At 45.7% G+C, this 17,979-nt stretch overlaps 4 protein-coding genes across 6 annotated transcripts; 3 read left to right on the plus strand and 1 right to left on the minus strand.

Moving 5' to 3' along the window:
* The first annotated feature begins 1,731 nt into the window (after positions 1-1,731).
* On the plus strand, positions 1,732-5,107 carry LOC113202292 (protein arginine N-methyltransferase 1). 2 transcript variants are annotated; one of them, XM_026416440.2, is made up of 9 exons: positions 2,164-2,185; positions 2,479-2,525; positions 2,629-2,985; positions 3,076-3,224; positions 3,324-3,530; positions 3,608-3,795; positions 3,883-4,109; positions 4,195-4,560; positions 4,654-5,107. In XM_026416440.2, the coding sequence occupies exons 3-9, from the start codon at positions 2,655-2,657 to the stop codon at positions 4,782-4,784; spliced, it is 1,599 nt and encodes a 532-aa protein (XP_026272225.1). In that variant the 5' UTR covers positions 2,164-2,185; positions 2,479-2,525; positions 2,629-2,654; the 3' UTR covers positions 4,785-5,107. The 2 variants fall into 2 exon arrangements, with proteins under 2 accessions (XP_026272224.1, XP_026272225.1); XM_026416439.2 differs by lacking the exons at positions 2,164-2,185; positions 2,479-2,525 and adding an exon at positions 1,732-1,945.
* Positions 5,108-5,237: 130 nt separating this feature from the next.
* Positions 5,238-7,213, plus strand: LOC113202294 (regulator of microtubule dynamics protein 1). 2 transcript variants are annotated; one of them, XM_052274544.1, is made up of 7 exons: positions 5,238-5,318; positions 5,408-5,559; positions 5,644-6,117; positions 6,202-6,257; positions 6,343-6,480; positions 6,572-6,686; positions 6,916-7,213. In XM_052274544.1, exons 2-7 carry the CDS (start codon positions 5,491-5,493, stop codon positions 6,958-6,960), a joined length of 897 nt encoding a protein of 298 aa, XP_052130504.1. In that variant the 5' UTR covers positions 5,238-5,318; positions 5,408-5,490; the 3' UTR covers positions 6,961-7,213. The 2 variants fall into 2 exon arrangements, with proteins under 2 accessions (XP_052130504.1, XP_026272226.1); XM_026416441.2 differs by having other exon boundaries at positions 5,238-5,559.
* Positions 7,214-7,448: 235 nt separating this feature from the next.
* Positions 7,449-12,107, plus strand: LOC113202269 (WD repeat-containing protein 48). Its single transcript, XM_026416402.2, has 14 exons — positions 7,449-7,667; positions 7,883-7,986; positions 8,064-8,280; positions 8,357-8,569; positions 8,637-8,777; positions 8,847-9,001; positions 9,084-9,269; positions 9,365-9,562; positions 9,669-9,776; positions 9,855-9,957; positions 10,050-10,221; positions 10,295-10,483; positions 10,569-10,761; positions 10,849-12,107. The coding sequence occupies exons 2-14, from the start codon at positions 7,939-7,941 to the stop codon at positions 10,939-10,941; spliced, it is 2,016 nt and encodes a 671-aa protein (XP_026272187.1). The 5' UTR covers positions 7,449-7,667; positions 7,883-7,938; the 3' UTR covers positions 10,942-12,107.
* On the minus strand, positions 12,019-17,960 carry LOC113202268 (V-type proton ATPase 116 kDa subunit a 1; the record flags this gene model as incomplete). The annotated part of the gene is made up of 12 exons (XM_052274543.1): positions 12,019-12,261; positions 12,407-12,544; positions 14,206-14,278; positions 14,362-14,581; positions 14,799-15,058; positions 15,135-15,265; positions 15,356-15,465; positions 15,535-15,780; positions 16,018-16,305; positions 16,383-16,772; positions 16,850-16,976; positions 17,827-17,960. Coding segments are annotated over 12 exons (2,214 nt in total), but the record flags the coding sequence as incomplete, so codon positions are not given.
* Positions 17,961-17,979: the final 19 nt, after the last annotated feature.

Genomic DNA, 17,979 nt, shown 5'->3' on the forward strand with positions numbered 1-17,979 from the left:
CTCGGAGGGGTCCGAAGGGGGGCCGGGTCCACGGGGGGATTCAGAGGGGGACCCTCGTCAGAAAGCAGTCCCGTTATGCTATGCGACGTAGCCAAAAAGCATCGCCATCGCTAACCCTCCTCCGGCCGATCGCCGCCGCCCGGTTCCCCGAAAGTTTACTTGTTATTCTTATCACTCTCAGGCCTCTCAGGTATAAAAGTCGCACAGAAATAGCATTTTATTTTTCAATTTTCTTTTACGCTATGCGGAGAGGCACCCCATACGGATGAAATATTTCAAGGCACTCTATAATAACTTAGTTTCGGGAGAGCTGACAAACAGAATCTATATGGGCAAGATATTATGGAATTATCCCACCAGGAAAATAAATAAATGTATCCAATCGGACGGGGGGGGGCATTGATCATAGCAACCCAAACACCACAATTTTACGATCTCGCGGGTGTTGTCTCTCTTTCTCAGCAGCCGAAACAACTGACTCATAGCGGGTCGTTGGTGGTCATGCACGACCCTGATCAGCAGTGGCGCGGCCCGCCAGGTCCTCACGGAGTGCGTGACCAAGGCGAGGCGGGGCGGGGCGACCATCTGAGAAGCTGATCATCTACCGAGGGGAAGATGGCAGCACTGAGGAGCTTGAGGAGCTGGCCGCACGACTGGGAGAAGAAGCAGGAGGAGAAGAAGCGCGCCCAACAGGAGGAGGCTGCCCCCCCTCCCTCCCCCTTCACCTGGGCGCGCCCACCGCGCTCGGAACTGGGTCGGTCGCGGGCTCACGAGCTGCTCCACGAGCTGCTGTTGACTGGGGCGGGGTGCGCGCCCAAGCAATGGAGCCTCTCGCGGAACGCGGATACGGAAGTGGGGAGGAGGCTGGGCGGCCGGATGCTCTGGTCGGATCTCCTTCTTAGTGGCACGCGTGGCACGGGTGGTGCGTCAAAGGGACTTCCCTCCGGCACAGCCCCGTTATCGTGTGTGTGTGTGTGTGTGTGTGTGTGTGTGTGTGTGTGTGCGTGCGCGAGTTTGGAAAAAGGGGTAATGGTAACCAGTAGTGTGAGTCAAAACATTTGAAGTTATAGAACGCCGTGATGATAGTCATCCCAAGAAAATGTGGGTACAGGGTGGTCCACAGACCCCTTCCTTTCCTTTGCTTATACTGTACCCCATGAAGGCGTGCTGGCGGGCTTGCCTACCCTAGCTCGCCGTTGCGCCTTAGGGCCCCGTGCGAGTATGCAACCCGGCCGCACGCCTGCATCCGGTACAGTATACGCCACATAAAGGAAGGAGTCTGTGGACCTCCCTACATTCGCTTTATTCAGGACATCATCGTGTAGCATGCACGCATCCGTGCAAGCGGTACAGTATAACAAGGAAAGTGCATGGCGTGAATCAGCAACCTGGTTTATACTGTTACACGAATTTTCCTCAAATGACGTTTGTTTTTGTCTTTGTTAAATAAAATAATAAAAGACAGATCTCTCTTGACTTGGTTTTCAAAGTGGACTCGGCTTTGATGCTGTCCCACCCTCGGTCATTGCTCGACTGTCAGGCGTGAGGGGCGGCGGCTTGAGAAAAGGCGGCGGCCTCTAGCGCCGGGTGGGTAGGCAACCCATTGGACCCTGCGTCTGTGAGCACAGGCTAGTCGTTTGAATTCCCCCGCGTTCGTAAACCGGTGCAGCATTCCTTTTTCTTTCATTCGCCGAACTGGGTCGCGAGTGATCTCCCGTGTGCCCCACGCGGCGTGGTTCAAAACATTGTTGTTTATGCTCCACCAACCCCTTGTCCGTGCCGCACACGCCCGAGTCTCGCCTTAAACCTCCACAACGTGTAGATCCCACCACTTGCCCAGTTTTCGCGTAGAAAGCCCGCAACCCGACCCGTGCCTGGAAACTAAACGCCTCAGCTGTCTTTCACGTCGTTGTCGTAAAAACAGCGATGGACGCGTCCGACGAAGGTATGTGCTCACTGTGTCTTTGTTGCACGTGTGATGGTGTTTTTTGTTTGGACGGGAGCACTGGGCGACTCCGCCCGGTGGGACAACTCGTTTGTTCATCTGCCCCGACCATCTCGCGACGTGGAGAGCTGCTAGACCACCTGTTCCACACCCTGAAGGGGTCTTAAAGGCCGCCGTGGTTAGGTTAGGAGTCCCATAGCTTCTGTACCGGAGTGGGCTGTGTGCCGGGTGGTCGGTCAGGTGTTAGGGCTCTTATTTCTACCCGAGTACCCGGGTAACCCGGGTGGGTACCCGCCCGGGTAGGAACCGGGTCAACGGGTTTTCCCGGGTACCCGGGGGACCCGGGTAAACCCGGCGGAACCGCGCCTGTTAGTAGGCAACTTGTCATGCCTGTATGCCAATTTGCCTATACTTGCAGGCGCGGTTCCGCCGGGTTTACCCGGGTACCCCGGGTACCCGGGAAAACCCGTCGACCCGGTTCCTACCCGGGTTACCCGGGTACCCGCGGGTCGGGTTTTTAAGAGCCCTATCAGGTGTTGTCAAACAGTCAGGCGATGTGAGGCTGTCTTGTCAAACACAGGTCATTATCACTTTATAGTGAGTGAACCACCCTGTCTTCTGCTTTCCAGTAGAGTCCTCAAACATATTAATGTGTTAATTGTGACTTTGGGTTTTTGTTGCAGGCGTGCCTGATCTCTGTCCGAACAAAATGGACACTTGTGACAGTGAAGATGATGACAACTCCGATACTTGGGACGAGACGGACACTCCTAACTGCCAACTGACCAAATGCCTCTTTTGCTCCAAAGTTTTCACAATTGTTGAAGAAGCACTGGAACATGCCACCAAAGACCACAATTTAGATCTCCCCACTCTGAAAAGACGATTTGATATGGACTGTTATTCATTTATAAAAATGATCAATTACCTGAGGTTACATTCTATGAGTGCCAGTGACTTAATGTCAACTAAGCAATCAGTTTGGGATGATGACAAGTATATGAAACCCACCCTGGAGGATGACCCATGGCTTATGTATGGTAAGGCTATCAATTCAGTCATCATTTTTTTAATTTTTTTTTGTAAATTCTTGTTTACTTGAATGATCTTAAAGTGTGTTCTTGCCTCAGATTTTGATGATGTTGAAACTCCACATTCCTCAATGATACCTGGGGATGGAAGTGGAGGATTTCTGGCAAATGCAGAAAACGGCATTGTCACCTTGTCTGAACATCATTTTGCTGAGCTTCAGAAAAAAATACAGGCATTGTCTGTTGAGGTATGAAAAATTGATTTCATACTTCACCCTCTCATGTCAATTAGCCCCCTCATTTAGTATGTTGAATTATATTCTTGTTATTTTTCTGTAACTTTTAAGGTTCGTGTGAAGAACTCTCTTCTTGAAGCAGCTGCTGATGATATGAAGCGAATGCGAGCTGTTACGCAAGAGCTTGTTGAAGGGCCCAATTCTCAGTCAGCTGGTGATAAGCAGGTTGACAGGAAAGTGGCCTGTCTGTCCATCACTGAAGATCAAAGCTATTTTGACTCATATGCTCATTTTGGGATACACCTTGAAATGTTGTCTGTGAGTCCACTTTCATTCACCCTGGTCATCTATTATTACCATGCAATTCTTTTATGTTGTTTCCATTAATCTCACAGGATGTTGTGAGAACTTCCAGCTACCGTGATGCTTTGCTTAAAAATTCCGCTGTGATAAATGGCAAAGTAGTTTTGGATTTAGGTTGTGGGTCCAGTATATTATCAATGTTTGCTGCTCAAGCAGGTGCTAAAAAAGTCATAGGGATTGATCAATCAGATATCATTTATAATGCCATGGATATTTTGAGGTGAGTAGTTTTTATTTTCAGCCTTTTCTGCTTTTGCTGAAAATTCTGATTTACGGTATTATATTTTATTAATTTTTGCATTTTCAGAGAAAATGGTCTTGAATCTCAAGTAACACTTGTAAAGGGAAGGCTTGAAGACACGGTCATCCCTGAAGAGAAAGTTGACCTTATAGTATCTGAATGGATGGGATATTTTCTCCTGTTTGAGGGGATGCTGGACAGTGTAATTTATGCCAGGGATAGACATTTAGCAGAAGGTGGTTTACTTTTGCCAAACCGATGTACCATGCATCTTGTAGGAATTGATGATCCAGGTAATATTTGCTTATTATGACAGTTATTTTTTTCATTCATACTTATTTATATTATTTTTTCTCAATTATTTTAATGTGTTTACAGGCCGCCACAAGGAAGTTGTGGGGTTCTGGGATAATGTGTACGGATTCCGAATGAGTACACTTGCAGGAGAAGTTCTGAAAGAACCATTTGTCGAGGTTGTGCCAAGCAGTGCTGTAGCAACTTCATCTCATACTTTAGTTGAGCTGGATCTCATGACATGTTCTACAAAAGATTACTCATACATTTCAAGTCCATTTAAGCTGGAGGCCTCTCGGGACACTGCCATTACTGCTCTCGCTGGTTACTTTGATACATTCTTTGATTTGCCAGTTGAAAAGGTATCGTTTACCACTGGACCACTAGGAGAACCGACTCACTGGAAACAGACAGTGTTTTACCTTAAAAATCCTATCTTAGTCAAAAAAGGTAAGCTTTTTGTTGTTATGCGTTAATTTCTTTTCACAAAAGAGATTGAGTTATTTTTCTATATTTGATTCTTTTGTTTCTTTTCTTTTGTAGGGGATATTATAGAGGGGCACCTTTTATGTCAACGTCACAAAAAAGAGATAAGATCGTTGGAAGTATGCATTACTTTGCCTGGAATGAAGCAGAATTATTGTATGTCTAGCTGCTCTGTATCAGATACATAATTGAAAGGATTTAATATTATTACTGGTTTGAAAACAAATACAACTGAACGTTCTTATTGGGCTAGTTTGAATGACATATTGCATGTAATTGTTGCCGGAAAGTCTTTTGACAAGCACAGGGTATCAAATTTGTATGGTGGCGTACCTTTTAGTCTTTACAATCTGATTAACTAAGATGGCAGTGTGTTTTGAGTACTTTAAGGTTACGAGATTTTAATGTTATTACAGCTTTTATCATGAAATTATTATTATTATTGGATACATGATTTGAGCTGCTGGTTTAGTGTCCTGTAAATGTTTCAATAAATATTGCTAGAAATCCGCTCAGTTTTCAGTTAATGATTCCAGAGGGATCCCGAGAGCTGTAACTTTAAATTTAAACTCTCAAGTTTCAGAGAAAACTGAAGATAATTTTTTTTTCTCTATTTTAATTTTTATTTCAACACGTGTACGAATTTAATGCCTCATAAATTTTTCATATCACAACACACTCAACATGAGAAATCCAAGTGCCACCTCAGCCACTGCTGTCATGTAAAGTGTTGAATTGTTTACAAACTCTTTTGCTTTCTTTGATTTTGTTTTCTAACTGTTTATTACTTTTACAATTTTTTATAAAACAGCCAACATTATTTGATTAAATTGAAAAACTTCACCAAGGGAATAACTGTGAGTGCCTTTGCGGCAAAACATAAATTAAATAATCATGATCAGTAGAGCAAAGGTCTTTGCCAATCTTTTTGCCTGCGCTCGAGCTACCAGTATTAAGCAAACGGTTGGATTCTGTTCTAGTGAAATTTCACATACTTTGTTTAACTAAGTTATGTTTGAGATTTTGATATAATTTTTGTTACCCCAGGTAATACCTCTCACCTTCTTCAGGACTCGGGCGACACTTGCCTTAAAATTAATTAAGCCGATTGCTCTGTGCTCTGGTTCATTTGTGGTCCTTGCAGCAACTTCTCCATCCAAACAAACCCTATCTTCTAAAGATTTGAATCAGATAACAAAGAAAGCTGATGCTTTATTCAATGATAACAAGTTTGAAGATGTTTTAAAACTACTGCGACCCTTCAAAGAGGATAGAATAGAAGATATAATATGGAGAATAAGCCGAGCTGCATACACCTTATCCAAGAGTCAGACCATTAGCAAAGAGGAGCACGCTACACTTGTCGAAGAATCATATGCAATGGCTAAACTTACTATCGAACTTAATGAAAATAGTGCTCTGGGTCATAAATGGATGTCTATTGCATTAGATGCGTACAGTAATCTGCAAGGATTTCGTGAGCGATGCGCAACCCTCACCACTGTACTTAATCACATGCTGGTACCTATTTCTTTTTTTCCAGTATTTTTTCTAGGCACACTACAAGATGTTTTTAAAATTGCCATTTTTTTTTTCTGCTCTCAGAAATCCATTGAACTTGATCCTACTGATGCAACAGTTATTTATATGGTGGGCATGTGGTCAGTATGTAAAATGTGCATTTGTTACTTTTGGTTGCCACAACCACAATGCTTCTTTCACACATTTTTAATGTTTCTATACAAGGTATTATTCAATTACTGATTTGGCATGGTATCAAAGAAGTGTCCTTCAAGCGATTGCTGGAAAACTCCCAGCAGTTTCATACGAAGAGGCACTTACTTATTTCAAGAGAGCTGAAGAAATATCACCGAATTTCTACAGGTACATTAGATATTTGATATTGATACATGCACATAATATCAGTGTCGCAGCCAAGTATTATCTATAATTTTTCCTTTGTTCTTGATTTTAGTCTGAATCTGCTGATGCTTGGGAAGTGTTACCACAAACTTGGGGATCTTGATTCAGCCATTGCTTACTTACGAAGAGCCATAAATTATCCCAAGTTCACTGATGATGATCATAAGGTTTGTTTTTTTGATTTATTTATTTTAATTATCTTTGTAATGAATGACAAGGCTATCACAGTCTGGCGCCAAGCTTGGCATGGCAACTTTGACAAGCCAATCGGAGTCTCAGGGCAACGGCCCCACCTCTGGGGATGCGTCTCCTCTCACAAGACTCAATCCAATCTGTTTCAAGATTTTATGAGAGTGGTGTTAACAGGTTGTTAACATCACACTTTATCTTTTGCAGGCCCATCAAGAAGCCTCTGAGCTGCTGAAGAAACTTAAAGCATGAAAGAACAAGAGAGCCAGTGCACATCATTCCAAGAATCTAAAAGATTTATTTTTCGTCTTAAAAATTCTATTCTAAAATCAAACTTAATTTTGTGATTACAATCTTCTCTTGAAGATTTATTGTTCTATGTATTAAATATTAGTATAAGTGTTTTATATTCTTTTCTTAAACCGTTGAAGTATTTATTTTTCATTATTGTACTTTTTAAAAATTACAAACACTGCAATAAATATTTTTGCCTTACCGACGGAAATTTGAAATAAGTTTTCCTTCGCGGGGTTTGTGCCAGTCAGGCTCACCACTTGCGGATTCCAAAAAAACAAAAAAACATTTATAAAAAATGGTATGACATTTATTAAGAAGTAATATGTTAATTAATATCACATCCCTGCAAAAAAAACATAGTCTTCCCTCTTTATAGCAACCCTTTTAATTTTCTATCACCCCTACATACAAACGCTTCCTCCCCCTCCCCCCTTGTCCTTGTCCTTGTCCTCACTTCCTCCCCTTTCCCACCCTCTGTCAAGAAGACGACATAAACAACGATCCGGAAAGAGAGAACATCTCCATGTTTGTTGTTTACAATTAGATTAAGAAATGAATAGTTATCCATTGCTTATTTCTAAGCAACGTTCTACCCCTTAAGTTGTGCGTCGGACGTCCCGGCTTCGTTTTCTCGTTTAGGTTATAACTGCATGCTGAGCTAGGTTAGTATTTCCGTTTGAATGTTGTTTCAATAAAAAGTGAACATTGGTTTAGTCCACTTCTCATCTTGTTCGGACAAAAACTGGTATTTATCTCGACCCTGTTCTTTTTGAGATGACGAAATCTTTGGATGGGCCAGTTAAACATTTTTTTGTGTGGTGAATTTTGTTTATTCAAAGTCTCCATGTTAATAACTTAATATTCTTATCCTTTCCAGGCTCTTTCTCGTCAGGCAAATGAGTTTTGTTTATTGAAGGAAGCCTTTCTCTTGCAATGATGACTCATAAAACTAGTGGTAGTAGTGGTAAAAAGAAAGTTCAGGTAATTTTCTTATGTGTTTTTTGTTGCCTTAATTTATTTCAGGTTCATGTAATTTTTATGCTGATACATTTTGCCAGGTGTCTTATGTGATAAGAGAGGAAACTGAGCCCAGACATCGTTCAGGTGTTAATTCATTGCAATACTCACCTACATTGCAAAGACTTTACTCGGCAGGCCGCGATGGTATCATACGGGTTTGGACACCAAGCAATACCAAAGAGCCCCTTGTTCTAACTATGGAGCATCATACAGACTGGGTCAATGACATAGTTTTGTGCTGTTCTGGGAGAAATTGTAAGTTATCCTGATTTATGTGCATTGATAGGTATACCATGCTTAGCTGTGCTTTGATATTTTCGTTATTCCCCAGTGATATCTGCTAGCTCAGACACTACAGTGAAGGTCTGGAATGCCCATAAAGGATTTTGCATGTCAACTCTTCGAACACACAAAGATTATGTCAAAGCTCTGGCTTATGCCAAAGACAGAGAACAAGTCGCGTCTGCAGGCTTGGACCGTGCAATTTTCTTGTGGGATATAAATACACTTACAGCTTTGACTGCCAGTAACAATGTTGTAACAAGTAAGAAAATCTGGCCTTTATGCCTTGTAACTGATGAAATTTTGTACTAATATCTTTATACTTATAGCGTCTTCGGTAAGTGGAAACAAGGACTCCATTTACAGCTTAGCAATGAACCCTTCTGGTACTGTTATTGTCAGTGGCTCGACTGAAAAAGTTCTGAGAGTATGGGATCCACGCACCTGTAGTAAATTGATGAAACTCAAAGGTAATAATCCTCTCTGAAGAACTGAGGCAATCTTGCTCTGAACCTCTTTAGTAACATCTTCCTCTATAGGTCACAAGGACAATGTCAAAGCACTTGCTGTGAATAGAGATGGTACCCAATGCCTTTCTGGAAGTTCAGATGGCACAATGAAACTTTGGTCTCTTGGTCAACAACGATGCATGCAGACGTTCCATATCCATGATGAGGGAGTGTGGGCTCTTTTGGTAAGGAATCTTTCTTCACTCTATTTGCATCATGATGTGGCACCCGGCTGGAGGAGTTTTCTGTATTCACATCTGTTCGTAGGTCAATGATGCCTTTACCCATGTTTTGTCTGGTGGAAGAGACCGCAAGATTTTTATGACTGACTTGCGCAACCCAGATAGAAGAGTATTAGTATGTGAAGAAACAGAGCCTATACTTAAAATGATATCAACTCCTGACCAAACTGGAATTTGGGTTGCAACATCTGCCTCATCTATTAAACAATGGGTAATCACAGATTTGAAAGTACTACAACTTGAATGCAGCTTTGTAACATTTTATTTTTGATGATTACTTTATTTTTATCTTTCTGGTGTCTTTAGAGCCTACCTAAATTGCCCACCTTGTCAGAGAACAGCCATCCTGCTGATTATGACGAAGCCCCAAAGCCATTTAATTCCAAACCAGATGTGACTATCAAAGGTGGCGCTGCAATCCGTCAATTTAATATTCTGAATGACAAGAGACATATTGTGACCAAGGACACTGAGAATAATGTGGCTGTTTATGATGTTCTCAAGGTGAGGTCTGATTCTGATTATGCTTTGAACACTTAGCTGTTTCAGCATGTGAATGCCCTTAATTCCTAGTTGTAATTTATTTTATATCAATCAATAACTATTCCAGGCCACAAAAGTAGAAGATTTAGGCCCGGTGGATTACGAGGAAGAAATTAAGAAGAGGCACAAAATGACTTATGTTCCAAATTGGTTCAACATAGACTTGAAAACAGGGGTATAATGAACAAAATAAATATGATTCACTTATCTGTGAGGAAGAAATGGGAATGATCCATATTTTATTTTATTTCAGATGCTAACCATTCATTTGGGTCAAGATGAGAATGACTGCTTCTCTGCTTGGGTTTCAACCAAAGAAGCTGGTCTTTCACCCAGTGAAGCTGCCGATCAAAAAGGTCAGTCCCCTTGCATCAGTTGCATTTGCTTTCTTGAACCCTTGTGTGCCAGCTTACCTAAATCAAAACCTTGTTTTCTTTAATATTTTTAGTAAATTATGGCAATTTAGTCCTCCAAGCTTTATTGGAGCATTGGTGGCGACCGTTAGCAAATGATGAGGAAGGTGATGGACAAGGGGATCCACCAAACTCCGTCAGTAACACTCACACCAGGGGAGGCAATGAGTACTTCTCTGTTTCTGGACACACCCCAGTTATTTTAAGGTTTGTTTAAAATTCTTTGACAAGTTCTTTTTAGGAAAGGTGTACTTATCTCATTACCTTTGTTCAATTTTAGCGAGGTTGGTGGCAGAACTTTGTATCGACTTCTTGCCAGAGATGCAGGAGGAGAAACTGAGGGAGTTCTTTTAAATGAAACTGTCCCATCTTGGGTTGTGGATATTGTTATGGAGAAAACTCTACCAGTTTTCATTAAAATACCATTCTATCTTTTACCTCACGGCTCATCGGGTATGCGGACAAAAAAGTGAGTTCACATAGTTTGACTTGTGGCACATATCAACATTTTAGCTGCAGAGCGGTCGTTATTAATACATACTCTTCGTTTTCAGAGATAGGCTGATTGCCAATGATTTCATCCAGGTCCGCAAAGTTGCTGAACATGTACTTGAGAAGGTTTTAGGTGCAGGATCAGAAAGTGGCTCTGTGGCAGCAGGCCCTGCCAATGCAGACAAGGAGGCAGACGATGCTCAAGACTCAAACTCGCTACCAGAAGAAAAGGTTGAACTTCTTTGCAATGATGTGGTGAGTTCAATGTTCTGGCAATTCCCAACCTCATTACGAGATCCCAATGTTAGCTGTGGAATTGACCAAATTAATGTATTGTTCCAGATGCTAGAACCAAATATGGATTTAAGGACAGTCCGTCATTTTATCTGGAAGTCATCCTCTGATCTAGTGCTTCACTATCGGCCCGTTAAATGATCAGGGCTTGCCTCGGACCCAGTCCCTGCCAGCAACCCCTCCTCTCTCACCCCCGCCACCCCTAAGGCAGTGCTGCGAGTCGCGAGGAGCTCACCTTACAAGTGTTCGTCTGTGTGAAGTGAAAGCCTTCAGTGTACCTGATAGTTATAGTTAAATGTATTTTTAAGATAGGTCTCAGCAATACCATGTAAGTGTAATTTTAATCTGATTGTTTTCGCCCCCACTTAAGCATGATTTGATGAACAGTTACATTAGATAATTGTCTAAGGTGATCATGTGTATTCCAGACTTCATCCCTTGCAAGTGTTTTAGTTGCTGCATTTTTATTTTTATTTTGTAGTGTAGAGCTAAAAGTTGCTCTGTTACACAAATAATTTTCTGACCAAAAGTTGAAGTAAATTAGGTAGTACTAATCTACTGTTCTATTTTGATCAAAAGAGTTCCATGGTACTGTTTTTAAAAATCAATTTAGATGCATATGTTGTTGTAGCTTCTGTTAAATTTAGTTCTAGAAATCACTGTAAGAGATGAACCTGTTTTTTTTTTTCAAAGGAAGTCTCCTTTTAAAGTACTGTGAATCATTTTTGTTTTGAGCTGACTTAATACATGTTTTCATCTATTGTATGAACCATTGTGCAGAGATGTCACAGTGCCAATGGTGGGGTGGTTGAGCATTAGTCTTAAGTAAGCATATCACGTCATTAATCCATTTGCTGTTATTTGTTCCAAACAAAATCCATTTTTCACGTTTTAGGGGTATTCAATGCTATAATCATGAAGGGGATTGATGAGATGAAGCCATGTCACAATTGTGCCTAAACAGAGACCGTTTTCCTTATCAAAATATGTTATGTGATATTTCAATTTGTGATTATGACATGATGTTTGTCAAATTAATGTTAGTGGTCAAATTTGATTTACCTGTGTTGACTTATTTCTTTCAGTTGGAATTGAGAGCTGTACTTACCAGATTGTGTCACTAGAACAACCACTCATTTCATGATTATCAAATAATGATTTCTTGCTTATGAGTGGGTCACTGAATGAAATTTTGAAGAGGCTTATATTGTGCTGCAATTGGGATCAAATTCTGTTTTAATCCATGTTATACTGATATCTTTATGACGCCAACACAAGCAATTAAAAAGTCTCGATTGCCTACTGTATTTACATATTAACTCTTTGTCTCCTGCCCACACACTGAAACTGAACCTTTCTTTTATTCACTCTACCCTGGTGGGCTCGTTGAGAATACGCTTGAAGGTGAAGGGTTCAAAAGGATATCCGCTTCCCATGTAGAACTTGCTCATAAACTCCACCCTGGAAAATACAAAGTGAAGCGGTAAGTAACAAAACCAGCTAAACTGTTCATAGATGCAGGTAAATGTGTCGTCATTGCGAGGTTGTTCGGCTCAAGGCCGGTCGAAGTGTGACAGCCTCGTGACTGGCTTGTCAGCCCACCCACCAGTGCAGACGCAGGGTGTGGAGGAAAGCGGACAGTCCCTCCATGAGCACAAGCACGGCCACGGTGAAGCAGACCCACAGGGCGAACACCACGTAGATGACGAAACCTCCGGCAAAGTTGCCGCCGGTGAATGCCAACCTGGAGAATGACGGTGATTTTTGTTTGTTTCAAAGTACTTTTTTTTTTTTTTTTTTTACAAAATTTTTGTTGTTGTAAATTAGCAGTTTAGGTTTCGTGATAAATCTATCTGCTCAGGTAACATCGGTAGGGTAAGTTTATCACATGGTTCGTTCGTTCAATCAGTCATTCGGAGACACGTCCCGTAGTACTCCATCGAATAGAGGGGAGCGCGGACGTCCCTGTTTGTGGCCACGAATCCGCCCGCCAGAGTTAGCTTAATCCGACCCGACTATAGAAGATTCCCTTTTGAGCAATATATAATATCCGACGCCTACTCTGTAGCTACGCAGTTGTAGCTACAACCGACGTGGCCGCATGCAACTTCACCCGAACCCAAACCGTCGGTCCTCCTGAGATCGACTCCCGGCCGGGACGAATTTTTGGGGTGGGGGGAGGGAGGGGGCGGGGTGCTTCTTTTCCCCGTTCGGCAGGACCAAGCTCAGAACACTAGCAGGGAAGTGCGAGCTGTCTGTCGAGCGTGCTAAAGCGGGTTTGTTAGCAGAGCTCGGGGACGCCCGAAGATACACATGGCCAGCAGAGCGGAAAAAATGTTCCGCAGACGGGGTTCGAACTAGCGACCATCCTCGCGCTCTGCCAACGAACCTGCTCTGGCACGCTCGATCTGCCCTTCCCGGCAAGAGTGCTCAGCTCGGCCCTGCCTAACAGGAGAAAAGAAGTGACAAAAAAAAACACACACAAAAAAAAGTTCCGTTCAGGAACGGATCGTGAAAGCAGATGATACGAATTCAAGAATTATCCTAGTCTATAATATTTCAGTGGCAGATCATGGGACGCATTACTTGCAGAAGTATATAGATAATTTACAAATCTTTATTCACATTTAATTACGTATTTATCCATAAAAATATTTGGGTTGTATTCTGTGTCTTCTATACTTTGTAATGTTTTGAAGGGTCTAAGACAGAGTTAGTGTGAAGAGAAACGTAGAGACAGTTTGCGAGTGACACTTCTCAATAGAGACATGGTTTGAAAATAATGTTTCTGAATTCATTTATAAATGTTAGGTTAGGTCAGAGTTTGAATTACCGCGCCGCGCGCGTTCCTGAGCCGAGACGGTCCGAGCCGAGCTCCGAGCTACGTTTCGAGCCGAGCGACGAGCCGAGTCTGCCGGAGGGAGGGGAAAGGGGAGGGGGCCCTGCGTCGCTATCGGCTTTGCGGCACGTTCGGACGGACGGGCGGGACCGGTCCGCATCACGCGCCCCTACACACTACTGGATGACGTCATGCCTGGTGCCTCTCAGCGCTCCGCATGACAGTACAAGCAATGATACATAGTTAAGTAAAGTATTATTACTTTCAGTTGTGTATAATGTATCATCTGCTAAAAAAAGCTTGCCCCGGCCGGGAGTCGATCTCATTGTCAGGGCCGACAGTTTCGGATCAGATGAACCTGCACGCGGTCGTCGGGTATCATTCATTGGCCGAAAAAGGATCTTCTATTGTAGTCGGGTCGGATGAAGCTGACGTGGAGCCCGGAGCGCCCGCGGAGCGTAGCGTAGGCCACCCGCCGGACGGGCGCGCGAGGCGTTGCCTACCCCGCCCTCGGCGGGCGCGCGGCGGGGGGCAGCAGGACAGCTCTCGAGGTCAAAAACACTCACCCTTTTCCACCCATGCTGCCGGCGATCTTGATGGCCCTACGGAACACCATGTTCCACAGGACGTCGGAGAGCTCTGCAACGGAGTTGATGAGCATTTTGCTTTCGTTATTGAAGTCTCTGGCGTGCATTGGCGCATAGGAATGATGAGGGACTCACGTGCGTGCGCCAGCGACAGGGCCCACAGCCGGAGGTAGGACGCGGTGTGCGACACGGTGGAGAGCACGTACTCGACGGTGTGGATGGCCTGGTGCACCATCACGTCGCTGAAGGTGTCGCCGCCGTGCTCGCCGCCGGCGTGCGCCTGGGCGTGGCCGCCCTGCTCGCCCGACCCGGTCATCTCGATGCCGTTGCCCGCCGCGCCGCCGTTGCTGGCCGACTGCGAAACAGAACAATAAGGAGGGGTGATAATGAGGGAGGCTGGCGTGGGCAGGGCAAGGGGTACTTCACTAAAAAGAAAAAGAGTCAGCGAACACTCTCTAAAATATCAGAAAAAACGGAGGAAATAAGGAAAAAATCAATGCAAAATCAGAAAAAAAAATACTAATCAAGGAGAACCGAGGACAATTATGAAAACACAACGTCGCGTTGCTCACCTTGAGGGCCTGGTGCGGGGTCGACTGCTTCCTGGTCGTCATCTTGATGTACATGGGCTTGGCCAGCAGCAGGATGGGCACCATCAGGACGGCGATGAGCAGGAAGGCCCGCTGGAGCGGCTCCTGGCCCGGGAACATGTACTGGTTGCAGTCCTTCACCTCGGCGTTGGCGCTCACCAGCACCATGTTGATGAAGCTGATGAGCACCGAGGGCGCGCATTTCGTGCCCCACGGCTTGAGCGACGGGTCGTCGGCTATCTCTGCGAAGAACGAGGAAGGCCAGGTTGAGGGGCCTTCGCTACGCGAAAGAAGGGAGTGGGGGGGGGGGGCGCTCACCTTTCTTGGAGTAGGGACCGAAAGCGAAATATTTGTACACCACCATGAAGACCATGTAGCCGAAGAGGAGGACGAGGAACAGGATCTGGGGGACGAAGTCCAGAAGGATATTGATCTTCTTCTTTAAGTGCCTGACGGGTGGGAGAAAAAAAAATGGATTGAAAAAACCGACCGGATGCGACGCGGATCAGGGAGGGACAGGGAAGGGGGGACACACTTACACGTAGTTGACTATGCTGAGGGCGATGCCGAACACCATGTGGACGACGGCGATGATGATCGACAGCTTCATCTTGAACGAGTTGAGGAAGATGATCTTGTTGTCGGCGGACTGGGGGAACAAAGGGATTAGGAGCGGCAGACGGAGAGACGCGAGTGTCTGAGTCAGTGGATCGCTCACCTGCCAGAGAGGGTCGATCCCCATGTAGTAGGGGTTCCCCCTGTAGCCGCCCTCGGCCGGGTCTAGCATCAGCTTGGCTTCGCTGTAGTTGCCCGTAAGGTTCGCGCTCGGGATGTTCATCGTCCACCCCGAGCCGAAGATGTTGAGCGAGAGGGAGAAGATGTCATTGTACAGGAGGCCGGAGTACATGGAGAAGATACCCATGAGCAGGATGATGTAGCGACCGCCGAAGAAAATGTCCCAGATCTGGGGAGAGAAGACGCTGTATAAGTTAAATTTTGACCGGAACGGAATTTCAATTTTCCAGAGAAGTATTTTTTTTGTAAATCTTTCGTTTTTTTTTTGTTTTTGTTTTCTACTTCTTTTCTAAACGGTTTAATTTTTTTTTCCAGCTTTCTTTTTTGGAAATATTCCAATTCCGATTTTTTCTGGAAAAGTAGTTTTCAATTTTTCCGTTAAAAGGCCGGACTTTAAAATCCCTACCTCCCCCCACTTGTTCTTCTTGAGCTTCTTCTCAAAGAGGCACATCCAGCCGGCGAATAGGAACACGATGATGCCGTGGCCCAGGTCGCCGAACATGACGGAGAAGAGGAACGGGAAGGTGATGGTGGTGAAGGCGGCCGGGTTCACCTCGCGGTACGAGCCCACCGCGTACGCATCGACCAGCACCTGGAAGCCCTCCGTGAATTTGTTGGTCCGGATGAAGGTGGGCGGGTTCTCCGTCGTGCTCAGGATGTTGATGATGGGGTTCATGGTGCTGCCGACGGCTTTCTGCATTGGGATCGACACGATTAGTCTGACGGCGCTGGCCGGCTCCAGCTCCAGGGTCAACCATCGCAGAGACTCACCCCTCCGTCCTCCAGGGCTCGGCGGAGGTTCTGGAGCTCGTCCTTGGGCACCCAGCACTCGCCGATCAGGCACTTGTTGGTCACGTCCATGTTGAACATGTTGAGCGTGTGGTAGATGGCCTTCATCTTCCTCACCATGACCTTCCACGTCATGAGCTCCTTAGCCACGGACACGGCCACGCGGTGGCGGTGGTCCATGGTCTGGGACAGCACCACGTTGAGGTCCTCCAGGCGGATGCGCAGCTCCCGCACCACGCCCTCCCGCTCCGAGACGGAGGACGGGCAGGTGTAGAGGGTGGCGTGGTACCCGGTGCACACCTTCTTCAGGCGCGACTTGAGGTTCTCGCCCTGGTAGAAGGCGACGAACACCGTCTTGTTGATGGGCTGGCCCTGTGAGCACGACCATGAAGGACGTCATGAGGTGGCCTGGGTCCTGCGGGGCCGTCACTGACGGCGGCGTCACTCACCGTGGCGGGGTCCTCCAGGGGCTCCTCCAGTGGCGCCTGGCGCAGGAACACGTTGCCGCGGGACACCCTCCACAGCATGCGCTCGAAGCCCGGCACACGGTCCCTCGGGATCACCCCGGCGACGAACCTGTCGGGCACCCGGAACGGGGAGCGGCGTGAGTCTGGCGGGCAGGGCGCGGCCGAGCCGGGGCGGGCGTGTGGGCGTGTGGGCATGTGCCCACGAGCCACCACGTTCCGCCCCACCCAGCGGTCCAGTCCCCCAGGAGTGGGGTGAGATGCAGTCAAAGAGGAGACTCTGCGTCGGTGCCCCCGTACCTGGAGCACGTCGTCAGCCTTGGAGACAGACAGACAGACAGACAGACAGACAGACAGACAGACAGACAGACAGACAGACAGACAGACGGACGGACGGACAGATGCCGTCGCAAATGCAAGGTCATTAAAAGCATGCCAAGTGCCAAGCCAAATCCAGAAGCACCCATATTCAAGCAAAAGGGATAAAGAAAAGTCCCTTGCTAAAATTTGTACAGCGAACCACACCATCCGGCCAAACTCCCGCGGGTTCTCAACCGACCCTGAAAGCGAAACAGTGAAAAAAATCCAAAAAACAGAATCAAACCCTCAGCTTTTTCACACAGTTCGCTCAGCAGCTCGAATGGGAAATCTTTAAATGGACAGGATTACGCTCCATGGACGGGATTAAAGTACCAATAAAATGTCTTAATAATTGTGTTTAATTTGCGGCTAATCTGAGCGGACTGTGTAAAGCAAAACAAAAAAATTGAAACCCTTCGCACGCCAAGAGACAGATATCCCCTGTACAAAAGCTGCTTTTTTTTTTCAAAAGGAATTCCCAGTTCCTTTTTTGGCAATATATCACAGCGGTCTATATACAAGATCCACGTGTTTGCAGCGGGGCTCTCTCTCAGGTCGTGGTGGTGCACACAGTGTGGCACACAGTGCTGCACATGACGTACCCCAGGCGACCGCGCTCATCGCCTCCAATGAGGGCGCGGTTAGAGTCGGACTCCTCTTGCTGAAACACAAATGTCGACGCAGCTGTGAACAGATCACATTCCTGGGGTGGCCGTAAGTCCGTCTGTCCCGCCCGCCCCGCTCCCCTCCCCCCC

The sequence above is a fragment of the Frankliniella occidentalis genome, unplaced genomic scaffold (assembly GCF_000697945.3).
Source record: "Frankliniella occidentalis isolate FOCC.00 unplaced genomic scaffold, Focc_3.1 Scaffold407, whole genome shotgun sequence".
Taxonomy (NCBI): domain Eukaryota; kingdom Metazoa; phylum Arthropoda; class Insecta; order Thysanoptera; family Thripidae; genus Frankliniella; species Frankliniella occidentalis.